Source organism: Sus scrofa, chromosome 10, assembly GCF_054392235.1.
Source record: "Sus scrofa isolate SSC_HxYL_T2T_F1_AM1 chromosome 10, Sscrofa_HxYL_maternal_Yorkshire_Landrace_v2.0, whole genome shotgun sequence".
Lineage (NCBI taxonomy): Eukaryota > Metazoa > Chordata > Mammalia > Artiodactyla > Suidae > Sus > Sus scrofa.
This window is the reverse complement of record NC_139392.1, coordinates 22380729-22403302: the sequence shown is the minus strand read 5'-3', so window position 1 is coordinate 22403302 and position 22574 is coordinate 22380729. Positions and strand designations below refer to the sequence as shown.

The 22574-nt window shown below is 51.7% G+C and overlaps 1 protein-coding gene across 5 annotated transcripts in view; it reads left to right on the top strand.

Annotated features, from left to right (window-relative positions):
- CAPN8 (calpain 8) overlaps positions 1-22574 on the top strand; it is a 147276-nt gene that overhangs the window by 22175 nt on the left and 102527 nt on the right. For 3 of the 5 annotated variants that reach the window (XR_014817504.1, XR_014817503.1, XM_084979342.1), the window contains exons 3-10: positions 4415-4533; positions 5780-5913; positions 7035-7203; positions 8476-8559; positions 10398-10483; positions 14881-14955; positions 16861-17021; positions 20541-20730. Coding sequence is in view for 3 of the 5 variants with exons in the window: in XM_084979342.1 (XP_084835468.1) it covers positions 4415-4533; positions 5780-5913; positions 7035-7203; positions 8476-8559; positions 10398-10483; positions 14881-14955; positions 16861-17021; positions 20541-20730 (1018 nt within the window). In the remaining 2 variants the exon portion in view is untranslated. Of the gene's footprint in view, positions 1-4414; positions 4534-5779; positions 5914-7034; positions 7204-8475; positions 8560-10397; positions 10484-14880; positions 14956-16860; positions 17022-17710; positions 18633-20540; positions 20731-22574 lie in introns of those variants that run through there. The other 2 variants (XM_084979343.1, XM_084979344.1) reach the window with 2 other exon arrangements.

The following is a 22574-nucleotide window of genomic DNA, read 5'->3' as shown; positions in this document are numbered from 1 at the left end:
ATGGTTCCTAGTCGGATTTGTTTATGCTGCACCAAGATGGGAACGCCTATGTATATTCTTAAACATCCCTCTTGCTATAAATAAGTCCATTTTTATCAGTATCTAATGATTCCACACAACAAACTGAGGTTACAAACCCATTTTGCAAATAAGAAAACTGAGGATTAGAAGAGTTAAGGGTTTGGTGCTTGTCACTCAGCAGACAAGCTGGGGCCTGCGAATTTAAATCTGGGCTTTCTAAGGGCAAAGTTCATGTTATTTATTTAATTTTTTTTAGGGCCGCACCCCTTAGCCTATGGAGGTTCCCAGGCTAGGTGTATAATCAGAGCTATAGCTGCCGGCCTACATCACAGCCACAGCCACTCCAGATCCGAGCTGTACCTACAACCTGCACCACACTTCATGGCAATGCTGGATCCTTAATCCACTGAGCGAGGCCAGGGACTGAACCTGTGTCATCATGGATACTAGTCAGATTTGTTTCCACTGAGCTATGGGGAGAACCCCCAAAGGGCATGTTATTTTGACTCTTCTAAGTTTGTTGGCTCCCTGTGGTAGGGACCATATCTTTACATCTCCCACGCCCACTGCCCTACAGGAGAAATGGTTGCTAGGTGCTGCTAAGTGATGATACCATGCAAGAACCACTCCTAAACCCAAAGGAAGGGAACCTCCCAAAGATGTGTTTTCCAAGGAGGGTTGGAGGCTGGTACGAGATGGGGGAGATTTACTAAAGGGTTCAAAGAGGATTGGAATGTAAATGAAGGTTCTGCTGGGGTGCAGGGGGTGTTTACACGGCTGATTCACTCAGGCCCCTGGCCGTGGCCAGCCTGAGCAGGCGCTGCTCCAGGGAGTGAAGTGGCTCGTGGGAGCAGCTCACAATAATCTCAGAGTAAATGAGCACCCTGAAAAGGTCAAGAGTCCATTGCAGAGCTGGAGCCAGACGTCCCCGGGGCTGGCAGGCTTCTGGGCTCCAAGGCTAAGCCTGGGGTAGGGGCAGAGCGCGTCTGTGGGATGGCGGCTGGCCACAGAGGCTGCAGGGTGGGGGCAGTGGGGACCCAGCAGAACTGTCACCCAGGATCAGAATCGATACCTCCCCAGCTGGTGGAGGTGAGGGCTGCATATGCGTGATTTGGAGGGAAAGAAGGACGGTAGAATGATGTAGCTCAGACAGTCTGCAGGAGATTGAATGGTCACTCCTCCGCATCCGGGTGGGCGGGCCTGAGTCTAACCATTCGGTCTGGAGACAGTGAACGCGGGAGCTGAGTAAGATGAGACCCTCCTTCATCACCGATGCTGACCTCGAGGGGCGACTCAGAGCCTTCCTCTGGCTGTTACAGGTTTCTTTAACCAGAGGAGACAGGAGGGAGAGAAGGGAAGCAGAGAGTGGCTTCCAGAAATATCCAGTAGTAGCAGACTAGAGAAACATCATTATCAGAGTTCCCGTTGTGGCTCAGTGGGTTAGGAACCTGACTAGTATCCGTGAGGATGTGGCTTCTATCCGTGGCCTCGATTAGCGGGTTAAGGATCTGGCGTTGCCATGAGCTGTGGTCACAGATGCAGCTCAGATCTGGTGTCGCTGTGGCTGTGGTGTAGGCTGGCAGCTGCAGCTCTGATTCAACCCCTAGCCTGGGAACCTCCGTATGCTGTAGGTGCAGCCTTAAAAAAAACAAAAAATAATTTATTGAGCCACCAAGATGTGTTGGCCACCTGCTGGGGCTACCAAGATGGAGGAATCTGCATCTTTGTTCTGCAGGAAAAGATTGCAGAGGGATGGGGGTGAGAATCTATGAGGCTGGTTGGGGAAAGGAAGAGAGAAAGGGATGGATTTGGGACCAGTCATGAGACTCCCTGTTGAGAGAGAAAGGCAGATGGAACAAAGGGCTTTCTAGGACAACCTGGTGACAGAGCTATTCTCAGTGGACCACGGGTCCTCAGCGGTGGCTTCCTGGATCACCACTCGCTTCCTACCTGCTCAGGGAGCCCGAGTCTGAGAAAACCATGGTCTGTTCACCCTGGATTATGCCTGCAACTTGAACCACCATTTTGAAAGGAAACAGAGCATTAAAACAGGGTCCTCAGGCATTCCTATCATGGCTCAGTGGTTAACGAATCTGACTAGGAATCATGAAGTTGTGGGTTTGATCCCTGGCCTTGCTCAGTGGGTTAAGGATCCGGTGTTGCGGTGAGCTGTGGTGTAGGTTGCAGACGCGGCTCAGATCCCAAGTTGCTGTGGCTCTGGCGTAGGCCGGTGGCTACAGCTCCGATTGGACCCCTAGCCTGGGAACCTCCATATGCTTCGGGTGGGGCCCTAGAAAAGGCAAAAAGACAAAAGGAAAGGAAAGAAAAAGAAAAAGTAGCTTTAATTGCCAGGCAAAGAGGGGACACAGCCTCAAAGACTGTGCCCCCCTGCCTTGGAGGGGTAGCGAGGAGTCTTAGTGTCAAGGGGCAGGGCGTGGTCAGCTCCTGGACATTTTCCTGACTCGGGGTGATGAGGTCACTGGGAGTCAGTGTCATGTCATTCACCTGGTTCCAGCTGGTCTGGGGTCTGCATGCTTGTGGGCAGCATCCAGTTAGCTTCGTCCCCCCGTGGGGGCTTCAAAGCAGCTCCAAGGACACGGCTCAGAATATTATCTAGTCTTTGAAGAAGAATGGAAAGTCCTTGACTTTGTTGAGTGGCTAAATTATTATTCCGGTTTTCCTTTTTCTCTGTATTTTCTCACTTCTCTGGTTAAATTGGGGTTTTTTTTGTTTGTTTGTTTTTGTCTGTGTGTGTGCTTTTTAGGGCCGCTCCTGTGGCTCATGGACGTTCCCAGGCTAGGGGTGGAATTGGAGCTACAGCTGTGGGCCGACACCACAGCCACAGCAACACCAGATCCGAGCTGCATCTGTGACCTACACCACAGCTCACGGCAGCGTCGGATCCTTAACCCACTGAGAGCGTCCAGGGATTGAACCTGCAGCCTCATGGTTCCTAGTTGGATTTGTTTCCGCTGCGCCATGACGGGAACTCCCTAAATTGGTTCTCTAAAGTTTTTCTATAGATAAAAAGGCAGGCGGAGGACATGAGTGGGGGGGTGGTTCCACTCTGGGAGGGCCTCCCAGGATCCTGCTCGGTTGCAAGATCTCAGAGGCTGGTGTAGAGTAGGCATATGCATGGATGTGAGACAGGTTTATATCAATTCCAGGAGAGGAGATCCACCATGGCGTGTTAAGTCAGCAAGAGGTGTCAGGGCGGTGCTGAATCTTTTTTTTTCCTCCCATTTTTCAAAAGTTTTACTGGAGTATAGTTGATGCTGCTTAATCTTTTGAACTTGACATCACGGGGGACAACGATGCCTTCCGTGGAGGCACAGCTGGGGGCACAGGTCTGGGAGGTCATAACTTGTCCCAAAAGGGGTTTTCTGTTGCTTTCTGCATTTACTTGGTGACCAAACCCTGAGCCCTACGATTTTTAACATCTCTTGATTTTTATTTCTCCTGCCTAAAATGATGATAATTTCATGCTAATTGGGAGCTCAAGAGTGTCAGAGACAATGAGACATCAAGGCTGCCATGGTGAGCTCTGAAACATACAGTGTAGTCCTCCTGCACACATGGAGAGGCAACCATCCCCTATTCAAGGTCGAAGGGAGCAAGGACCATACACACACACACACACACACACACACACACCATGGGCTGGCCAGATAATTTCAGTATTTCCCCCAACCAAATGTTTTCTCAAAGTTGCTATTAAGGAATCAAAAAAGCCGACTTTTCCTTTCTTTCTTCCTCTCTCCCTCCTTCCCTCCCTCTCTCTCTCTCTTTAGTTCTTTCTTATCTTTCTTTCTTTTCTTTTTTTCTTTTTTTGCTTTTCAGGGCCACACCTGCAGCATATGGAGGTTCCTAGGCTAGGGGTCGAATTGGAGCTGTAGCCTCTGGCCTACCCCACAGCCACAGCAATGGGGGATCTGAGCCATGTCTGCGACCTACACCACAGCTCACGGCTATGCTGGATCCTTAACCCACTGAGCAAGGCCAGGGATCGAACCCACAACCTCATGGTTCCTAGTCGGAGTCATTTCTGCTGCACCACGATGGGAACCCCTCTTCCTTCCTTCCTCTCTCTCTTTTTCCTTCCTCTTCTCTCCCCTTCCTTCCTTCCTTTCTCTCTCTCTCTCTCTCTCTCTCTCTCTCTCTCTCTCTCTCTCTTTCTTTCTTTTTCTACTCCACTAGTTCAGTGCTTAGAACACATGAAATGATCAGCCTGCAGGGTGCGATCGGGAGGAGCAGAGAACTTCCAAGGAAGCAGCCAGAACTTCAGACAGGGGAGTAATGTGACCCTGGATTGAGTGGGACAGTGAGGGGCAGAGAAAGCAGGGACCCTGTAGGCCTGGCCTGATCAGTGTGTGTCCCCCGTGCCACGGCGCAGGTGACTGCTGGCTGCTGGCGGCCATCGCCTCCCTCACCTTGAACGAAGAGCTGCTTTACCGCGTGGTGCCCAGGGACCAGAACTTCCAGGAGAACTATGCAGGAATCTTTCACTTTCAGGTATCATGCCTGGCTCACGGCCATTGATGCTACTTTCCAAAATCTGGGGTCTCACCCCAAGAATCAGAAATCTGGCGTTGCGGCCAGTTAGCCTAGGTTTTAACAATCCTTCTGGAGGATTCTGATGCATGCCTGAGTTTGACAACCATGGCTTTTTTAGGTTTTTTTTTTTTTTTTTTTTGCTTTTTGCCATTTCTTGGGCCGCTCCCGCGGCATATGGAGGCTCCCAGGCTAGGGGTCGAATCGGAGCTGTAGCCACCGGCCTACGCCAGAGCCATAGCAATGCGGGATCCAAGCTGTGTCTGCAACCTACACCACAGCTCCCGGCAATGCCGGATCCTTCACCCACCGAGCAAGGGCAGGGACCGAACCCGAAACGTCATGGTTCCTAGTTGGATTCTTTAACCACTGCGCCACGAAGGGAACTCCTTTTTTTGCTTTTTAGGTTCCCAGGCTAGGGCTCAGAGCTGTAGCCACCGGCCTACACCACAGCTCACAGCAACGCCAGATCCTTAACCCACTGAGAGAGGCCAGGGATCGAACCTGAAACCTCACGGTTCCTAGTCGGGTTCATTTCTACTGCGCCACATGGGAACTCCCGAGGACCAATGCATCCACACCATCATCCATCCTCTCCCATCTTCCTGGGGCCATGTGGCCTTGAGGAAGCACCTTGGAGAGTGGGTCAGGAGGAGTGGGCCCGAGTCACCCACTGTCACCTCTGCCTGAGGCTGAGCAAGTTTTCTTTTCTTTTCTTTTTTTTGGTCTTTTTGCCTTTTCTAGGGCCTCACCCACGGCATATGGAGGTTCCCAGGCTAGGGGTCCAATTGGAGCTGTAGCCACCGGCCTACGCCAGAGCCACAGCAACATGGGATCTGAGCCAGGTCTGCAACCTACACCACAACTCATGGCAATGCCTGATCCTTAACCCACTGAGCAAGGCCAGGGATTGAACCTGCAACCTCATGGTTCCTAATTAGATTCATTAACCGCTGAGCCACGACGGGAACTTCTGGGCAAGTTTTCTTACCCGCCAACTGCCACAGACTCAATGTCTCCTGCTCCCGCTGGCCTCACCTATGTGGATGGAGAAGGAGACATAGATGCTGCTCGTAAGGAATGCATCAGAGGTCCTGGGCTGGGCACTGGTCAGCACAGAGGCTCCTTCAGAGGTCTGCTGGTGTTCACTCTGCCTCTTCCTCCAACGATGATCGGCGCTGCGTTCTTCTCTCCCCCAATCCCGCAGTTTTGGCAGTACGGCGAGTGGGTGGAGGTGGTCGTGGACGACAGGCTGCCCACCAGGGCCGGGGAGCTGCTCTTCCTGCACTCCGGAGAGGGCCGTGAGTTCTGGAGTGCGCTGCTGGAGAAGGCCTACGCCAAGTAAGTGGCCGGGGAGCTGGGAGATACCACCGTCTCCCTGGAGATCTTACCCACCCTCCCCAAACCCTGGGTGCCACGCCCAAGTCTTTCCCGGCACTCGGACCCCTGGGTTCAGTGTCCCTCAGTAACCAAGTGAAGGCACATTTGGGGATAGGGCTTAAAAACTCAGCTCTGCCCCACATGAAGGTGTAAACTGGGACCACCGCTTAGCCTCTTGGGCTAAGAACCTCACCTTGGTTCTCTTTCCACACCTACTCCCAGGTCAGTTCTTAGGTCAATGTGAATTTTTAAAAGAATGACAAAGGAGGAGTTCCCGTTGTGGCTCAGTGGTTACCGAATCCAACTAGGAACCATGAGGTTGCGGGTTCGATCCCTGGCCTCGCTCGGTAGGTTAAGGATCCAGCGTTGCCATGAGTTGTGGTGTAGGTGGCAGACGCAGCTCGGATCCCACGTTGCTGTGGCTCTGGCGTAGGCTGGCGGCTACAGCTCCGATGAGACCCCTAGCCTGGGAGCCTCCATATGCCACGGGAAGTGGCCCTAGAAAAGGCAAAAAGACAGGAAAAAAAAAAAATGACGAAGGTGAGTGATAAAGTGAATGTAGTCACATCCCACACTCATCCAAGTCTCCGCCCTTTGCTCAGGAGACCTTCTCACTGGCGTTCAGTGTTCAAACTCTTCCCTCGGTCTTTTTAATTCATTTCAATTACTGGTACCCTTGTCTGCAGCGCCTGTTCCTCCCCAACCCTATTCCCAAAGCCAGCCCTCAGGGATTCCCCTCAGTCTTGAGAGAGGGTCCCCCCCACTCTACTTGTGCCCCCAGCTCCCCTGAAACCCAAGAAGCCAAGGTCGGTTCTGAAAAGATTGCACTTTGCTCTTTGGAAAAGTGGGTGTGGCTTGTGATCTCAGGATCTGAGATTCATTCCTGGCCAAGTGCTGAGCTGGCCTCATGAAAGGGTGCCTGAGCCCCTTACTGGCCCAACAGGCAAGACTGGCAGCGCCCCCCCTCCCTGTACCTTCCAGACCAGCGGCGTCCTGGCACCTCTCCCGCCCCATCCCACGTGGTCCCCCGCTGGGGTTGCGAGGGGCTGTGGGTGATGCACGTGTTCTCACTTTTCCAACAGGCTCAACGGCTCTTACGAGGCTCTCGCTGGAGGGTCCACAGTGGAGGGGTTTGAGGATTTCACAGGTGGCATCTCTGAGTTTTATGACCTGAAGAAGCCGCCAGCCAGTTTGTATCAGATCGTCCGCAAGGCCCTCCGTGCGGGGTCTCTGCTGGCCTGCTCCATTGATGTGAGCTGGGACGGCCTCTGTGCCCCTCCCCATGTGTGGCAGGGAAGGGACTGGGCAGGGGGCTAGAGGCGGGGAAGGCTTTGGGCCAGAGCAGAGTCTGGGGCTTACTGGGCAAGTTGTGTGACATATGGGTCCCTAGCCCATGGGAGCCAGCTAAGACCTAGTTATGGGTAGCAGCTGGAGTTGTTCTCATAAACTCAGAAGCTGTAGGAGTGGGGCTTCCTGTTGTGACTCAGCAGTAACGAACCCAACTAGCATCCATGAGGTTGGGGGTTCGATCCCTGGCCTTGCTTAGTGGATTAAGGATTAGGCATTGCCTTGAGCTGTGGTGTAGGTCCCAGAAACACTTGGATCTAGCAATGCTGTAGCTGTGGCATAGGCCGGCCGCTGTAGCTCTGCTTCGACCCCTTAGCCTGGGAACTTCCATGTACCCTAGAAAAGAAGAAAAAAAAAGAAGAAGCTATAGGAGCCCAAGTGTTGAGCCCTTTAGTACTGCAGGAATTGCTCTAAGAACGCAGACTTGATTCCTGGATCCTGGGCCCTAGCTTCGCTCTTTCCTTTTGCTAAGTCATCTTCAGATCTTGGAAAACACGAATATGGTGACTGACAAAACAGAATGGGCTTTGAGATCATTGAAGAAAAGAGAAGCGGTTCTGAACCGGGGTGGTGCCCTGTCGGGAAGGCTGGCTGTATGTGGTTCCAAGGTGGCATGGAGACCGGGGCCTGGAGGCCACCAGCCCTGTGGTCTGCAGTCACCTGCCCTCCACTGCCCGCCCCCGCCCCTTACCTGGCGACCTCACACACGTGTGTGGATGACAAAGCAAGAACAATCCCCCTTTCTTCTCTCCATTAAAAATCCCAGCAGGATATGTGTGGTTTTGGTGGAAAAGGGACGTGGGGCTGGGGGTGGGGGTGGGGTGCTAGTGGGGAGGGGACTCTGAAAACAAGGGCCTGTCTAGAGCAGTTGTCATGGATAATTAGTCTTCTACAGGCAGCATAGGGTCCCTCCTGGAGAATAACTGACTTCCCAGCTTCCTGTGTCATTTGAGAGGCTGGTAAGTCATATTCCAAGGCTGGCAGCCACACAGCGCCCACCTGGAATGGCAGGGCTGAAGGAAAAGAGTTCTATTTTCCTGAGGTTAGGTGTGGCACCTGCACTCCAGCTCTGCACCGGGGCCCTGCAGCTAGGGGCATATCTTTGGAAAGCATCATAGGGCTGGTCCCAACAAGGTCAGGGGCAGCCACTCTGAGTGGACTTTATTCTTAACCCAGGTCTCCAGTGCAGCTGAAGCAGAAGCCATCACTAGCCAGAAGCTGGTTAAGAGTCACGCCTACTCCATCACTGGAGCGGAAGAGGTAAAACTGGGTTGTTTGGGGAGCTAGGGGGTGGGGGTGGGGGTGAGGGGGGGGAATGGGGAATCTGGCCCCTCCCACCCTCAGCTCTTGCATATTACAAGGGCCCTTCTGCCTCTGACCCCCTCAGAGATGGATAACGGAACCTCTCTGAGTTCCAGGTTTGTGGATTCTAACTAAATGCAGACTCTCCTCTGAGATGTGGCCAGAGAGAAGAAAAAGGCTTTGTAAGAAAGTTGTAGAAATTGTCAGATGAATCTACATTCATTCTAAGGAGTGTATTTGTGTGGGAAAAGCAGTGGAAACCCTTAGCATCCCCAATGTGAAAAAGGCAGTAATACCTGCCCTGACTTTCAGGGTAGAGTGTGATAGTGGAAGGGAACACAGGTGTTCTTTACTCTCCAACTCAAGGAGAAAGCATGTAAGGAGCTAAGCTTTTCATTATTTTTATTTGGTATATTCTGCCTACTTTCAGAAAGGACGTGCTGTGGTTTACAATGAAAAAGCATAGATGCAATGAAACCATGCAACGAAGACAAAATACACCAAATGAGCTAGGCTAAAGACAGTGTTCCAGTTGAAAAATTAAATTTGCTTTGAGTTTCCCAATGGCCAAGGCAAAAAGGGGAAATGCAAAGGCCACCTCCGGTTTTGTTATCTATTAAAAGAGTATGACTGTTCGTTATGTGTGTTGGTGTTTCACAAATACGCCCTGTAATCAAGTCAATTCCAAATATGAACTGAGCGCATATGTGTAAATATTGGACAAGGGTGTATCGGAAGATACACAAGGAGGTGAGACACTGCAGGCCTAACGGTTTATCATGTTTGTATGCATGTATGCAAATCACACATGGGGGCTTGTGGGGAGTGCTTCATAGACAGTAGGGGAAGGTGAATGATAGATTTCTGAGTATTCGCATTGAGACAGACTGCCTGGGGGGCATCCTCCAACTACCACTTCGTTAACTACCAAGTTAGTTAACTTACGAACTAAATGAGCTGATAATGCACCTGAAAGGCCCAGCTCTGTACCTAGTCCACACTACCTGCTCAAGAATTGCTAACTGCTCTGCCTTTGGTATTTGTTTGTTTGTTTGTTTTTTGCTTTTTAGGGCCACACTTGTGGCATATGGAGGTTCCCAGGCTAGGGGTTCAATCAGAGCTACAGCTGCCAGCCTACACCACAGCCACAGCAACGCCAGATCCTTAACCCAGTGATCGAGGCCAGGGATCAAACCTGCATCCTCATGGTTCCTCAGGACAGGAACTCCTGCCTTTGGTGTTTGTGGGAGGGCATCTATTACCTTATAGTAAGGCCCGAGTTAGGAGTTCCTGTTATGGCTCAGTGGGTTAAGAACCCAACATAGTGTCCCTGAGGATGTGGGTTCGATTCCTGGCCTCGCTCAGTGGGTAAGGATCCAGCGTTGCTGCAGGCTGGGGTATAGGTCCCAGATGTGGCTGGTGTCCTGTGTTGCCCAGGCTTTGGTGTAGGCATGCAGCTCCAATTCATCCCCTAGCACAGGAACTTACATGTCTCAGGTGCATGAAAAAAAAAAAAAAAAAAAAAAAAAAAGAATTGAGTCAGTCTTAGCTATAAAATCTACATCCAAGTTAAACAGAGAGAAACTTGTTTTCATGTTGGATTCATGGTTTATTCAACCAGGTTGTGAAAAACAGAGCAACAGGCCAAGGCTGGAAAACATGTGTTCAAAGAAAATAAAAAGGGCTGTTTAGTGACCTCGGAGGAATTGAGAGCAATCGGCTCAGGCGCGAACACGAATGAAGGGCAGCGGGTGTGGGCGCAGCATTTCAGTTGCCTTCGTGTGTGGCCCTTGCAGGTGGATTTCCGGGGCCATCGGGAGAAGCTGATCCGACTCAGGAACCCCTGGGGCCAAGTGGAGTGGACCGGGGCCTGGAGCGACAAGTAGGTTCTTTCCTCTCTCCGCGGATCCGCCTACCCCCCACTCCGCCGCCCCCGCCCCGTGGGAAGGCCTCGTGCATGACACACAGTGATCACTGGACCCACGGTACAGCGGCAGTTGCAGTCCACGAATCACACGGCCTCTTCAGAAAAGAGTGTTAGATGGTGCCAGGCTGGGAAAAGCCAAACAAAAGCCACTCAGCTGTAGTCTTTGATCCCGGATCTCTGCGTTGGCATTTGCGAGTTTGGCAGCTCAGTTGATTTTTGCCTAGCGCCGGAGGGGTTTGCCTGTTTTCTGTCTCCCTCCACTGTCAGCCAAAGGTGAGGCGCATCACTCAAATCGGAGCTTTTTCACTCCACAAAGTTTGGTTACGCTGATAAAGGCCAAACCCCTCCGGGCCAAGAAGCAACACGCCTAGAAAGAGGCGCTCAGCCTGAGGAGCCGTGGCCCCGCAGGCAGCGGTGGTGAATGGGAGGGGCCCGCACTCCGCAGAGCTCATTACCTGTGGGTATGGATCTCTCCCGACAAAGCCGTGAATGATCAGAGAGGCCCCCGCCTCTCACAGCCGAGAGAGGCAACCAGTCAGAGAGGATGACTGGACACGGAGACCTCCCGTGGTGTCCGGGACAGCTGTGCCCCGGAATCCATGCCCTGGTGCGGGTGGAAGGATGGAGAGAGGTGGCGCCCTTTCTGGCCTAGTTAGCGCAGCTGGCGTCGGGGGAGGGGAGGCAGGTTGGGGCTGGGGAAGGATTGCGAATTCGCCAGTGTCATTGAGGAAGAGCCACCAGAAATGGGAGAAGTCATAATAACAACCCCTACCCCCATTTGTGGTCCGTGCCTGCGCGGGTTGGAAAAGCATTTCTAGACTCCCATGGGGATGAAAAGAAAGTAGAGTTTACTGAGATAAGAGATGCTGCAAGTGCAGCAGGACAATTTCCTGATAGTCTGGAGAGCTGGCAATGAACACGCTGTTATGTCAGGGGTTTTTTGTTGTTCTTTTGTCTTTTTGCCTTTTCCAGGGCTGATCCCAAGGGATATGGAGGTTCCCAGGCTAGGGGTCTAATCGGAGCTGTAGCTGCCGGCCTATGCCACAGCCACAGCAACACCAGATCCAAGCCGCGTCTGCAACCTGTACTACAGCTCACGACAACGCCGGATCCTTAACCCACTGAGCAAAGCCAGGGATCAAACCCGCAACCTCATGGTTCCTAGTTGGATTCTTTAACCACTGAGCCACAATGGGAACTCCTTTTTTTCGTTGTTGTTATTTTATTTTTTTTTATGTCTGTTTTTATAACCCAGGGAGTGGAGAGGTCTCTCATGACACCTGCTGACCTGCTGGTTGGTTGGGGAAAGAGGGGTCTTAGGGGACACTTGCTGGTTGTTTGGGGGCTTATAAGGCCCCTAGAGGGGCAGGTGAGGAGAGGGCCACATAGCTTTCCCAGTCGGGGCAGGAAGGAGTAGGCCAGGTTGCTCCAGGTGGGGGAGAGAACATTGCAATGAGACATGTTGGGTGACATGAGAGTGTCTTGGCCAGAGGCTTTGAGTTCTCTCTCTTTGAAGAGGCCTTTAAGTTCAACACCCCCCAACCTGTCCTTAAGCCTCCCCTACCCCCACATGCTGTCCCTACTCTGCAATGCCACCAGGGCTTTTGAAGGGCACTCGATTACGTTTACAAATGAATCACACATCCCTACTGCGCCTCCCAGTGGCGCTTCCTTTCAGGTGTGTGTCATGAAGAGATGCTTGTCCCTGGGGCCCGAGATCACCTGCTGTATTAAATATTTTTCATTCTGCTGCCTAAGATGGAGCAAAACCCAAAACCTTAACTTCTGCCAACTGCCCAAAAAGGATGTCATAGCTGGATGAAAGTGAAATCCTGAGTTTTGGCCACGTTTTCACCAGCAGCTGTTCCCCAAGCTGCTTACAGGGCTTATCTGACTTGATCATCTTTTCCTGATGCCCCCCAGTCTCTAATAGGCTGGGTCGCATCCAAGGCTGGGGGGCGAGGTGGTAACTGGCAAGGCCTGCAGGCTCCACCATCTGGAGATGCAGCTGGGGGTGCTTATATGTGGCTGGGGTTTGGGGGGGCACTGCATCTCTGAGGAAGCACCCCAGCCTCAGCCTAATGTGGTTTTTTTGTTTTTTTGTTTTTTTTTTTTGCCATTTCTTGGGCCGCTCCTGCGGCATATGGAGGTTCCCAGGCTAGGGGTCTAATCGGAGCTGTAGCTGCCAGCCTACACCAAAGCCACAGCAACTCGGAATCCAAGCCGCGTCTGCAACCTACACAACAGCTCACAGCAACGCCGGATCCTTAACCCACTGAGCAAGGCCAGGGATCGAACCGCAACCTCATGGTTCCTAGTCGGATTCGTTAACCACTGCGCCACGACGGGAACTCCATCAGCCCAATGTCTTTATCTTTTTTTTAATTTTTTTTTTTTTGTTCTTCGTAGAGCCAGAGCAGATGGAAGTTCTCAGGTTAGGGGTCGAATTGGAGCTACAGCCTACACCTCAGCCATAGCTATGCCAGAGGTGAGCCGCATCTGCGACCTACACCATAGCTCACGGCAACACCAGATCCTTAACCCACAGAACAAGGGCAGGGATCAAACCCGAGTCCTCATGGATACTAGTTGGGCTCATTACTGCTGAGCCATAATGGGAATTCCCCAATGTCAATGTCTTTAAATTAAAACGACACTTTTTTTTTTTTTTTTAAGTTTCAAAAAGCCAACTGGGAGATTGAGATCAGATCTCCAATCCTCCAACGTGTCCCCTAATTTTTGTAGTTAGTGAGCCATAGTCATTTAGAGGTTTAGTTCTGATCCAGGTAATGTTTCCATGAATTAAATGGGCCCTGGTCCCCCCCGCCCCCCGGTCTGATCCCTGAGGGTCCTGAGAACACCCCCGGATGGAGAGGTTGGGCTTGGGTGTGCCCCAGGTTTTACACAGGGAAGGGGAGGAGCTGGCATTTTGCTGAAAACAATCTAGGAAAGGATTTTTTTTTTTGTCTTTTTGCCTTTTCTAGGGCCGCTCCCCAGGCATATGGAAGTTCCCAGGCTAGGGGTCCAATCGGAGCTGTAGCCATTGGCCTACACCACAGTCACAGTAACATGGGATCCGAGCTGCGTCTGCAACCTACACCACAGCTCTCAGCAACGCCGGATCCTTAACCCACTGAACAAGGCCAGGGCTTGAACTCACAACCTCACGGTTCCTAGTCGGATTCTTTAACCACTGAGCCACGACGGGAACTCCGAGGGATTTTTTTTTTTTTTTTTTAAAGGTGGATCTCACTACAGCTCTGTTATTTAGACATTGTGTACGTATTTCAGGAAAATCTAACTTTGTAAAGGTCAGGTAGCTGGAGGTGGCATTTAAATTAACAAAATATGTGGATAGTGCCGTGGAAAGGCCACCAGCAGGGGGCCTCATGGGGCGACATTGCTTCAGGGACATTGCCGTCAAACTGAGCCTGACTGTCATTCTGCAGGCTCAGAGAGTGGCCCACGTTCCTGTGCCCAGCGGTGGTCACTCCCTCTCATGGTGCCTTCACGTCACACTGATAGATAAGCCAGAATGACATTTCCCCATAAGGTTAAGGACAGGAGGTGGCCTTTCTGTGACTGCCATTGTCACCGCTCCTTGCTGGGACATGCCCATGCCTGTGACCAGGTCTGGGGGTCTGAATGTATATATATATGTATGACTGGGTCACTTTGCTGTACAGCAGACATTGACAGACCATTGTAAATCAACCATAAGAAAACATTTTTAAAGAATAAAAAAAGAAAAGAAAGAAATTAAGGTAAGGCTTGCCTGGAGAGTGAAATTAGAGCAAAGCTGCATGGCTGGGGTCACCCTGCTAGTGCCGGTGGAGTCCGGTCCCCTCCCCAGACTACGCCCCCCCCATCCTTCTACCCTGGCGGGTTTTAGGTGGTCCCCATTTCTGGCCCTCAGGGAGAGGTTTAGCGGCTATAAAGAGCTCGCCTTGCAGCAAACCCTTCAAGAACAACCACCTCTGCTTCTCCTTAAAAAAACAAAAACAAACAAACAAACAAAAAAAACCCCGAAACTTTAAGGAAGTTCCCATTGTGGCTCAGTGGTTAACGAACCCGACTAGGATCCATGAGGATGCAGGTTCCATCCCTGACCTCGCTCAGTGGGTTAAGGATCTGGCGTTGCCATGAACTGTGGTGTAGGTCGCAGACGTGGCTGGGATCTGGTGTTGCTGTGGCTGTGGTGTAGACCGGCAGCTGCAGCTCCAATTCGACCCCTAGCCTGGGACCTTCCATATGCTGTGGGTGTGGCCCTAAAAAGACCACCACCCACCAACAGCAATGACAACAACAACAACTTTAAATCTTGTTCTTTTTTATTTTTATTTTTTCCCCAGTGCACCAGAATGGAATTACATAGATCCCAGACAGAAAGAAGGGCTGGACAAGAAAGCCGAGGATGGAGAGTTTTGGTGAGCATCCTCTGCCAGAGCTCTGTCCCCTTCGTTGTGGGTTTGTCCCTGGTCCAGACACAGCGGGCCTGTATCCAGGTGGTCCAGGAATTCACCACTGTCCCCTGACGGGAGGACTCCACCCCTCCCTCTCCCACCCTACTCCCCCCACCACCCTTTTACCTCAGGGTAATTCTGCCTCTGTACCACTAGTCTGAGCCCCAAGGAGGATTAGCTCTCTGCCCACCTCCTGAGTATCCAAATCCTTCCATTGAAATAAGAGCACTGTTTCTATCTTGTTAAGTCTAAAATTCAGCTTAGCATCAAAATAGGATAACTCCCTTCATGCATAAGCTAGGGAGGATACCAGGGACATTGCTAAGAATATGATGTGGCTTAGAGGCCATCTCTAGGCTGGATGCCAGTCAGAGTTACAGAAAGAAACCTCGGGAGTTCCCGTCGTGGCGCAGTGGTTAACGAATCCGACTAGGAACCATGAGGTTGCGGGTTTGATCTCTGGCCTTGCTCAGTGGGTTAAGGATCCGGCGTTGCCGTGGGCTGTGGTGTAGGTTGCAGACACGGCTCAGATCCTGCGTTGCTGTGGCTCTGGCGTAGGCCAGTGGCTACAGCTCCGATTCGACGCCTAGCCTGGGAACCTCCATATGCCGCGGGAGCGGCCCAAAGAAATAGCAAAAAAAAAAAAAAAAAGAAAGAAACCTGGAGGTGGCGGCTTGGATGACTCCCTGGGGGTCTCCAGTTTATGGTTGAGTCTTTTTGCTGGTTGGTTAGAGTGTGACTTCAAGGAGATAGAATTCAAAGCTTCTGGTCAAAACAAGAATAAACAGGAGTTCCCTTCATGGATCAGTGGTTAACAAACCCCAGTAGGAAGCATAAGAATGAGGGTTTGATCCCTGGCCTCCCTCGCTCAGTGAGTTAAGGATCCGGCATTGCCGTGAGCTGTGGTGTAGGTCAAAGACATGGCTCGGATCTGGTGTTGCTGTGGCTTGTGGCTGTGGCTGGCAGCTGTAGCTCCGATTCAACCCTTAGCCTGGAAATGTCCACATGCCATGGGTGTGGCCCCCCAAAAAGCAAAAAAAGGCAAGAATGACCAGACCCTTACCATCAACACCAATCTCATTGTAATGCCCCCTCCCCGACCTGGAGCAACGTGGCCTACCCCTTTCTGCCCCTACTAGGAAACATATGCAGCCCACTCCTCACCCCACCCTGTGGAGGCCTGATAAGCCCCCAACCAACCAGCAAGTGTATCCTAACACCCCACCTTCCCCAACCCATCAGCAATATATTGAGAGACCTCTTCTCTCCCCCTGGGCCATGAAAAGACCCGAGCCTGGCATCAGCTCTCCTTGGTTATCAGGAAACTGTGCCTCTGTGCTAGCAGCTTCTCTTATCTCAGTAAACTCTCCTTTCTCTTCACCTCACTATACTGGAAAACTCTTTTTCTGACCCATGAGCGCGGACCACGACAGTTACACACATGGGAGGGAGGCTCTTTAAGAACAAAGGAGGGAGTTGCCATCATAGCTCAGCACTAAGTAATGAGCTTGACTAGTATCCATGAGGGTTCGATCCCTGGCCTCGCTCAGTGGATTAAGGGTCCAGCGTTGCTGTGAGCTGTGGTGTAGGTTGCAGACACGGCTCGGATCCCAAGTTGCTGTGGCTGTGGCCTCGGCCCCTAACCTGGGATCTTCCATGTGCCATAGGTATGGCCCTAAAAGAGAAAGAAAAGAAAAAGAATGAAGAGGTTGTGAACAATAGTGAGGAGTCTGGACAATGATGCCCATGAATTGGGACAGTGGGCTGGAGAAAGGAGGCCCGTGAGCCCAGGGCCTTAGCTCTGTCCAGTGCATCACCTCTCCAGCCCAGCTCTCTTGACCCAAAGCCCATTGGTCCCTCTGCCCCCAGGATGTCTTTTTCGGATTTCTTGAAGCAGTTCTCTCGACTGGAGATCTGCAACCTCTCCCCCGACTCCCTGAGCAGCGAGGAGGTGCAGAAGTGGAATCTGGTTCTGTTCAATGGGCGCTGGACGCGGGGCTCCACCGCTGGCGGCTGCCAGAACTACCCAGGTGAGGTGAGGGGCTGCTGGGTGTGCCTCCTGGTGGCTTGTGCTCCTGGGGCTGGGCGCCCTGATACACTAGCCTTTGAACAATGCCTTAGCACTCTGGCACCCCTAGAGGCCCAGCTTCTTTCTGGGGTTCAGAGGCCAGGACAGCGAGGGTGGATGGTGGCTTTGCAGCCCCTCCCCTGGGCACGATCTCAAGTAATGCTACTCTTGAGCTTCTGTGTGTTCAGACTGTCTCTGCTTCGCCCACCTGCTCCCTGCCCCCCAAGGCTATTCTTTGTACTAATGTGCACTTGGCACCCTGCACTGAAGCCTCCTGTTTTTCTCTTATTCTTCCTTCATCCCCACTGTCTGGCTGGCATCCAGCCCGCTGAGCCATGGGACAGTGGCTAAGGATCTGCTAGAAGGAACTGGGTGTGGCCTCACTGTTTCAGTAGACATATCCATCAGAGCAGCCATTCTGCCTTCTTTGCACCTGAGTCGGAGGTGGTGGGACCTGACAGCCTGGATCAGGGCGGTCACACAGGGCATTCAAATGACCACTCCCGGCTCCTATGGGCGTCGTCGGAGCTCCCTCCCTGGAGGGGATAGTCTGGTGCAAACTGTTGCCTTTGCACTAACTGGGGCCCTCCTCTTACTCGATGTGGGAAGCCTTCCCCGTTGGAGGGAGGTGACTAATATCTCCATATATAGGATCCTCCTAGGTCGAATCGGCCGAGGCAGCACCAGAAGAAGAAACTCCGAAAAAACGGTCCCTCATCTCTAAGGAGAAACAAAAGAAAGCAAACCCCACTCTCTCCACTGCCCCCCTCCTCAGACCCCAGGCTCCCTCTTGGTTTGATGTGGATGTGGTTGATTGACGTAGACCGTAAGCACCAGGTCTGGATCTCATGACAGAGCTCATTGCAGGCCTGTGCTCAGGGCGGTGGATGCAACATTAGAATAAAATTCCAGGGAGTTCCTGTTGTGGTTCTGCGGTAATGAACTGGACAAATATCCATGAGGATGTGGGTTCGATCCCTGGCCTCGCTCAGTGGGTTAAGGATCCAGCATTGCCGTGAGCTGTGGTGTAGGTCACAGACGTGGCTCAGATCCTGTGTTGCTGTGGCTCTGGTGCAGGCCTGCAGCTGTAGCTCCAATTCGACCCCTAGCCTGGGAACTGTATGTTGCAGGTTCGGCCCTTAAAAAAAAAAAAGAAAAAAATCCCACGTGGACGCAGTCCTGGGTCTTGCCTAGGTCTCTCGTTCTTTATTTCCCTCCAAGCCCCGCTCCTGTGTCTGAAGATGCAGATGAGCATCGAGCAGAGAGAAAAGAGGGAGGCCCTTTCCTGCCACTGTTGCTCAGATGCTCGGTCCAAGGGCCGTGGGACCCTGGGAGGGTCCTTTCCCTGTTTTGTGCTTCAGGTTCCCAGTCCTCAAAGTGGAGCCATAATGCCCACCTTCGGAAGTGCTTTATAAACGGTGTAGTGTGATACAAATGAGACGTATTATCGTTACGACCCATTCTCTTCCTCTAGTTCTGTTAAGGACTAAACAAAAAATGTAGAGATTGCAGTAATGTTGCATGTGGGAGAAATTAAAATACGCTCGCCGTTAGCGAGCTCTTAGAAAATGTGGAGGAAATTTGCCTGGATCATTTTGGGAGTGTGGAGCTGCAGGGGTGCCTAACGTATCTGTATGCACGAAATCGCCACACTGCCTGTGCTACCAAACTAGCTGTCGGGAAGAGATGGATGGTCCCTGCCCTTTGGTGCTGATGTAAGTACAGAAGATTCAGAATTGCCTCTGTCTCCTCTAAACCAACAGATACTTGGCTTGAAAAATCTCCACACTTCTGCCCTAAATTTCAAAAAAGCCAAAAAGCCGGACATGGAGGCTCTGGGAAAGTGAAAGTGAATATGAAATTTTATTGTTAAGAAAATATACTAATCAGGAATTCCCGTCTGGCTCAGTGGTTAACGAATCCAACTAGGAACCATGAGGTTGCGGGTTCGATCCCTGGCCTTGCTCAGTGAGTTAAGGATTCAGTGTTGCCGTGAGCTGTGGTGTAGGTTGCAGACGCAGCTCGGATCCCGAGTTGCTGTGGCTGTGGTGTAGGCCAGTGGCTACAGCTCTGATTAGACCCCTAACCTGGGAACCTCCATATGCCGTGAGAGAGGCCCAAGAAATGGCAAAAAAAAAAAAAAAAAAAGAAAGAAAGAAAGAAAGAAAATATACTAATCAGTGGCTCTTGGTCCCCTGTAAATGCCTTGTTATTTCACCAAGTTGGACCCTTCTTTAGCGGATCCAAGAACCCCTTCATTTCCCATCCCTTCCTCCCCCTACCCCCAGGGCGCATCTCTATTGAAATTGTTGAGGCCATCAAGCCCATCTTCCTCCGTCATACTCAGCTACTCGAGTCTGTTGTAGAATAGCTGTGTGACCCTGGATGACCCGTTTGCCCTCTCTGTGCCTTGGCTTGTACAGTGACTATTTGGAGAGTGTTTTTTTTTTTTTTTTTTTTTTTAAAGGTCTTATTGGAAATGAAGCAATCTTTTAAGATATCATGGGTGGTGTGGCTGGCATGCTTCTTCTCCTCCTTCTTCCTCTTCTTCTCCTTCTTCCCAGGAACATGGAAGTTCCCAGGCTAGGGGTCGAATCGGAGCTGTAGCTGCTGGTCTACACCTCAGCCACAGCAACGCCAGATCCGAGCCATCTCTGTGACCTACACCACAGCCATGGCAATGCCGGATCCTTAATCCACTGAATGAGGCCAGGGATGAACCTGCAACCTCATGGGTACTAGTCGGGTTTGTAACCAGCCGAGCCACAACAGGAACTCCAGGCATGCCTCTTAATTGTCAGTTCTTAGCCCTCAGGCATTATTAAATAACCTGTGCCTGGGGAAGGTGTCTTCTCATTGTCGGCTGAGCCATCTAGGGGCCAATGGACAGAGCATCAGTGATCAGGGCCATTTGGGGCTGTGATCTGAAGCAGGGACCCATTAGCCGGGGGGGCATCCCAGGGGTCCAGAGTGGTCGTCCTTAGAGACGGTCAGCAGAGGCCTCCTTGGTAGCTGGTCTTGATGGGATTTTGTCCTCTCTGTCCCAGGCTTTCCCCCCAGAGACCTCCTTCCTCCAGGAAGCAGGTTCAATTCACAGGCCAGGAGCTGGGAAGCTGTTCACTATTTCCCCGGGAGACTTGGAGTTTCCTTCCCAGGGGGGCTCAGTGTAGCCCTGAGACCACCGGACCTTGAATATCCCCAGTCAAAGATATCTGGGCCCCCAGTTGACCAAATGGACAGGGCGCAGAGTTTCCAAGGGCAGTGTGTGTGTGTGTGTGTGTGGGGGGGTGTCTGCGGGTATGTGGGCGGGGCGGGGAGCGCAAAGGAGATGCCCGACCACCTTGTAAAGAAAACTTGCCGAGGCCTGCCGACCGGCACAGATGGGCCAGTTGTGCCTTCACGGGGATGATCAAAGTGCCCCCCTTTCGTTCTGTTCTTCCTGATCTCCTCACCCCACCTGGGGGGGAACCGACGTCTCCAGCCACTTACTGGACCAATCCGCAGTTCAAAATCCATCTGGACGAGGTGGATGACCACCAGGAGGAGGGCATTGCTGAAGCCTGCTGCACGGTGCTGCTGGGGCTGATGCAGAAGAACCGTAGGCGACAGAAGAGGATGGGACAGGGCCTGCTCAGCATCGGCTATGCTGTCTACCAGGTACTCCGGAGCCGGCGCCATCCATTCCTGCACACCTGAGGTCTTTGGTCAGAATCTTTTGGCCAGCCATTGAGGCACATCTTCCTTCTTCTCTTTTTTTTTTTCTTTTTCCTTTTTTTTTTTTTTTTGGTCTTTTTAGGTCTGCACTCGAGGCATGTGGAGGTTCCCAGGCGAGGGGTCCAATCGGAGCTGCAGCTGCCAGCCCATACCACAGCCACAGCCATGCCAGCCCCGGGACTTGTCTGCAAACTACACCACAGCCCACCCCCCCTTTTTTCGGCCTCGCCCATGGCATGTAGAAGTTCCTGGGCCAGGGATGGAACCCTCATCACAGCAGTGACCCAAGATGCTGCAGTGACAATATCCTTAACCTGCTGGGTCCCAAGTGAACTCCTGGAATCCACTTTATTATTCAAGGGAAGAGCTTTTTATAGCAAATTCTAGAGGGACTCATGTGGGTTGTGTTGATACAATTTTGTTAAAAATGAATTTCCGAGGAGTTCTTGTCATGGAACAGTGGTTAACGAATCGGACTGGGAACTGTGAGGTCGAGGGTTCGATTCCTGGCCTTGCTCGGTGGGTTAAGGAGCCGGCGTTGCCGTGAGCTGTGGTGTAGTTTGCAGACTTGGCTCAGATCCCCTGTTGCTGTGGCTCTGGCATAGGTCATTGGTTGCAGCTCCAATTAGACCCCTAGCCTCGAAACCTCCATATGCCGCAGGAGCAGCCCCAGAAAAGGCAGAAAGACCAAAAAAAAAAAAAAAAAAAAGAATTTCTGAGGGAAAATAGCATCCAATTAGAAAGACTGAGAGCTGGCCGGAGGCCCAATATCTCAGTAGAAATTACTGCGTGAAAAAGAAGTATTGTGATAAGAAACCAGTAGGGAAAAGGGCAATTGTCAGGCTCATACAAACTCCAGCGCCTTTGTTTCCCTTATTTTGGAACATAGGGCTGTAGAGTTAGGGATGTATGTGTGTGTGTGTGTGTGTGTGTGTGTGTGTGTGTGTGTATTTCATGTGTGTGTATTTTGTGTTGGAAGAAAGGGAGTTGGGAGATCATTGCTGCTTGATGGTAGGAGAAAAGAATTTTAAGTAAGTCAGCTCCGATTTTGATTCCAGCCTAGCTTTCCCATCCCCACCTAGAATGTAAACAGCACCAATCCAGAGTCTCTGTTTATAGGGATAAAAAACCCCAGAAAGCAGTGCCCGTATTATGCATATCAATTCAACACCTCTTCTGCAGCTCTCTGCCACCTGCAGGGGCTGTGCGGAAAGCTGAGACACAGAAGCACAGCCCAAGGTTGTTGCCCTCAGGGAGCTTACAGTCTAGAGGGGAACCCCACACACATCCCACCAGGTACAGGGCAGCTCAGATCTGAGGTGACCAGGGCCAGCGCAGTGGGCTGAGTCTCCTCAGAGAGCTTCGTGGAGGAGGAGACTTTTTGATCAGGGCTTCAGAACTGAGCTAGATTGTTCTTTCTTCCTTCCTTGTCTCTCTTTGTTCCTTCTTCCCTCTCTCCTTCCCTCTCTTTCTTTCTTTCACTTTTTTAGGGCCACACCTGCGGCATATGGAAGTTCCCAGGCTAGGGGTTGAATTAGAGCTACAGCCGCCAGCCTAGGCCACAGCCACAGCAACGCCAGACGCGAGCCACATATGTGACCTACACCGAAGCTCACAGCAACGCTGGATCCCTAACCCACTGAGCGGGACCAGCGATCGGACCCATGTCCTCATGGATACTAGTCGGGTTCATTACCACTGAGCCACAAGGGAACTCCCTGAGCTGGGTTTCAAAGGTGAGGGAGAGAGAACATTCCACCAGAGGGGACACCTCGTGCTTCTTGCCAGCTGGAAAGTAAGT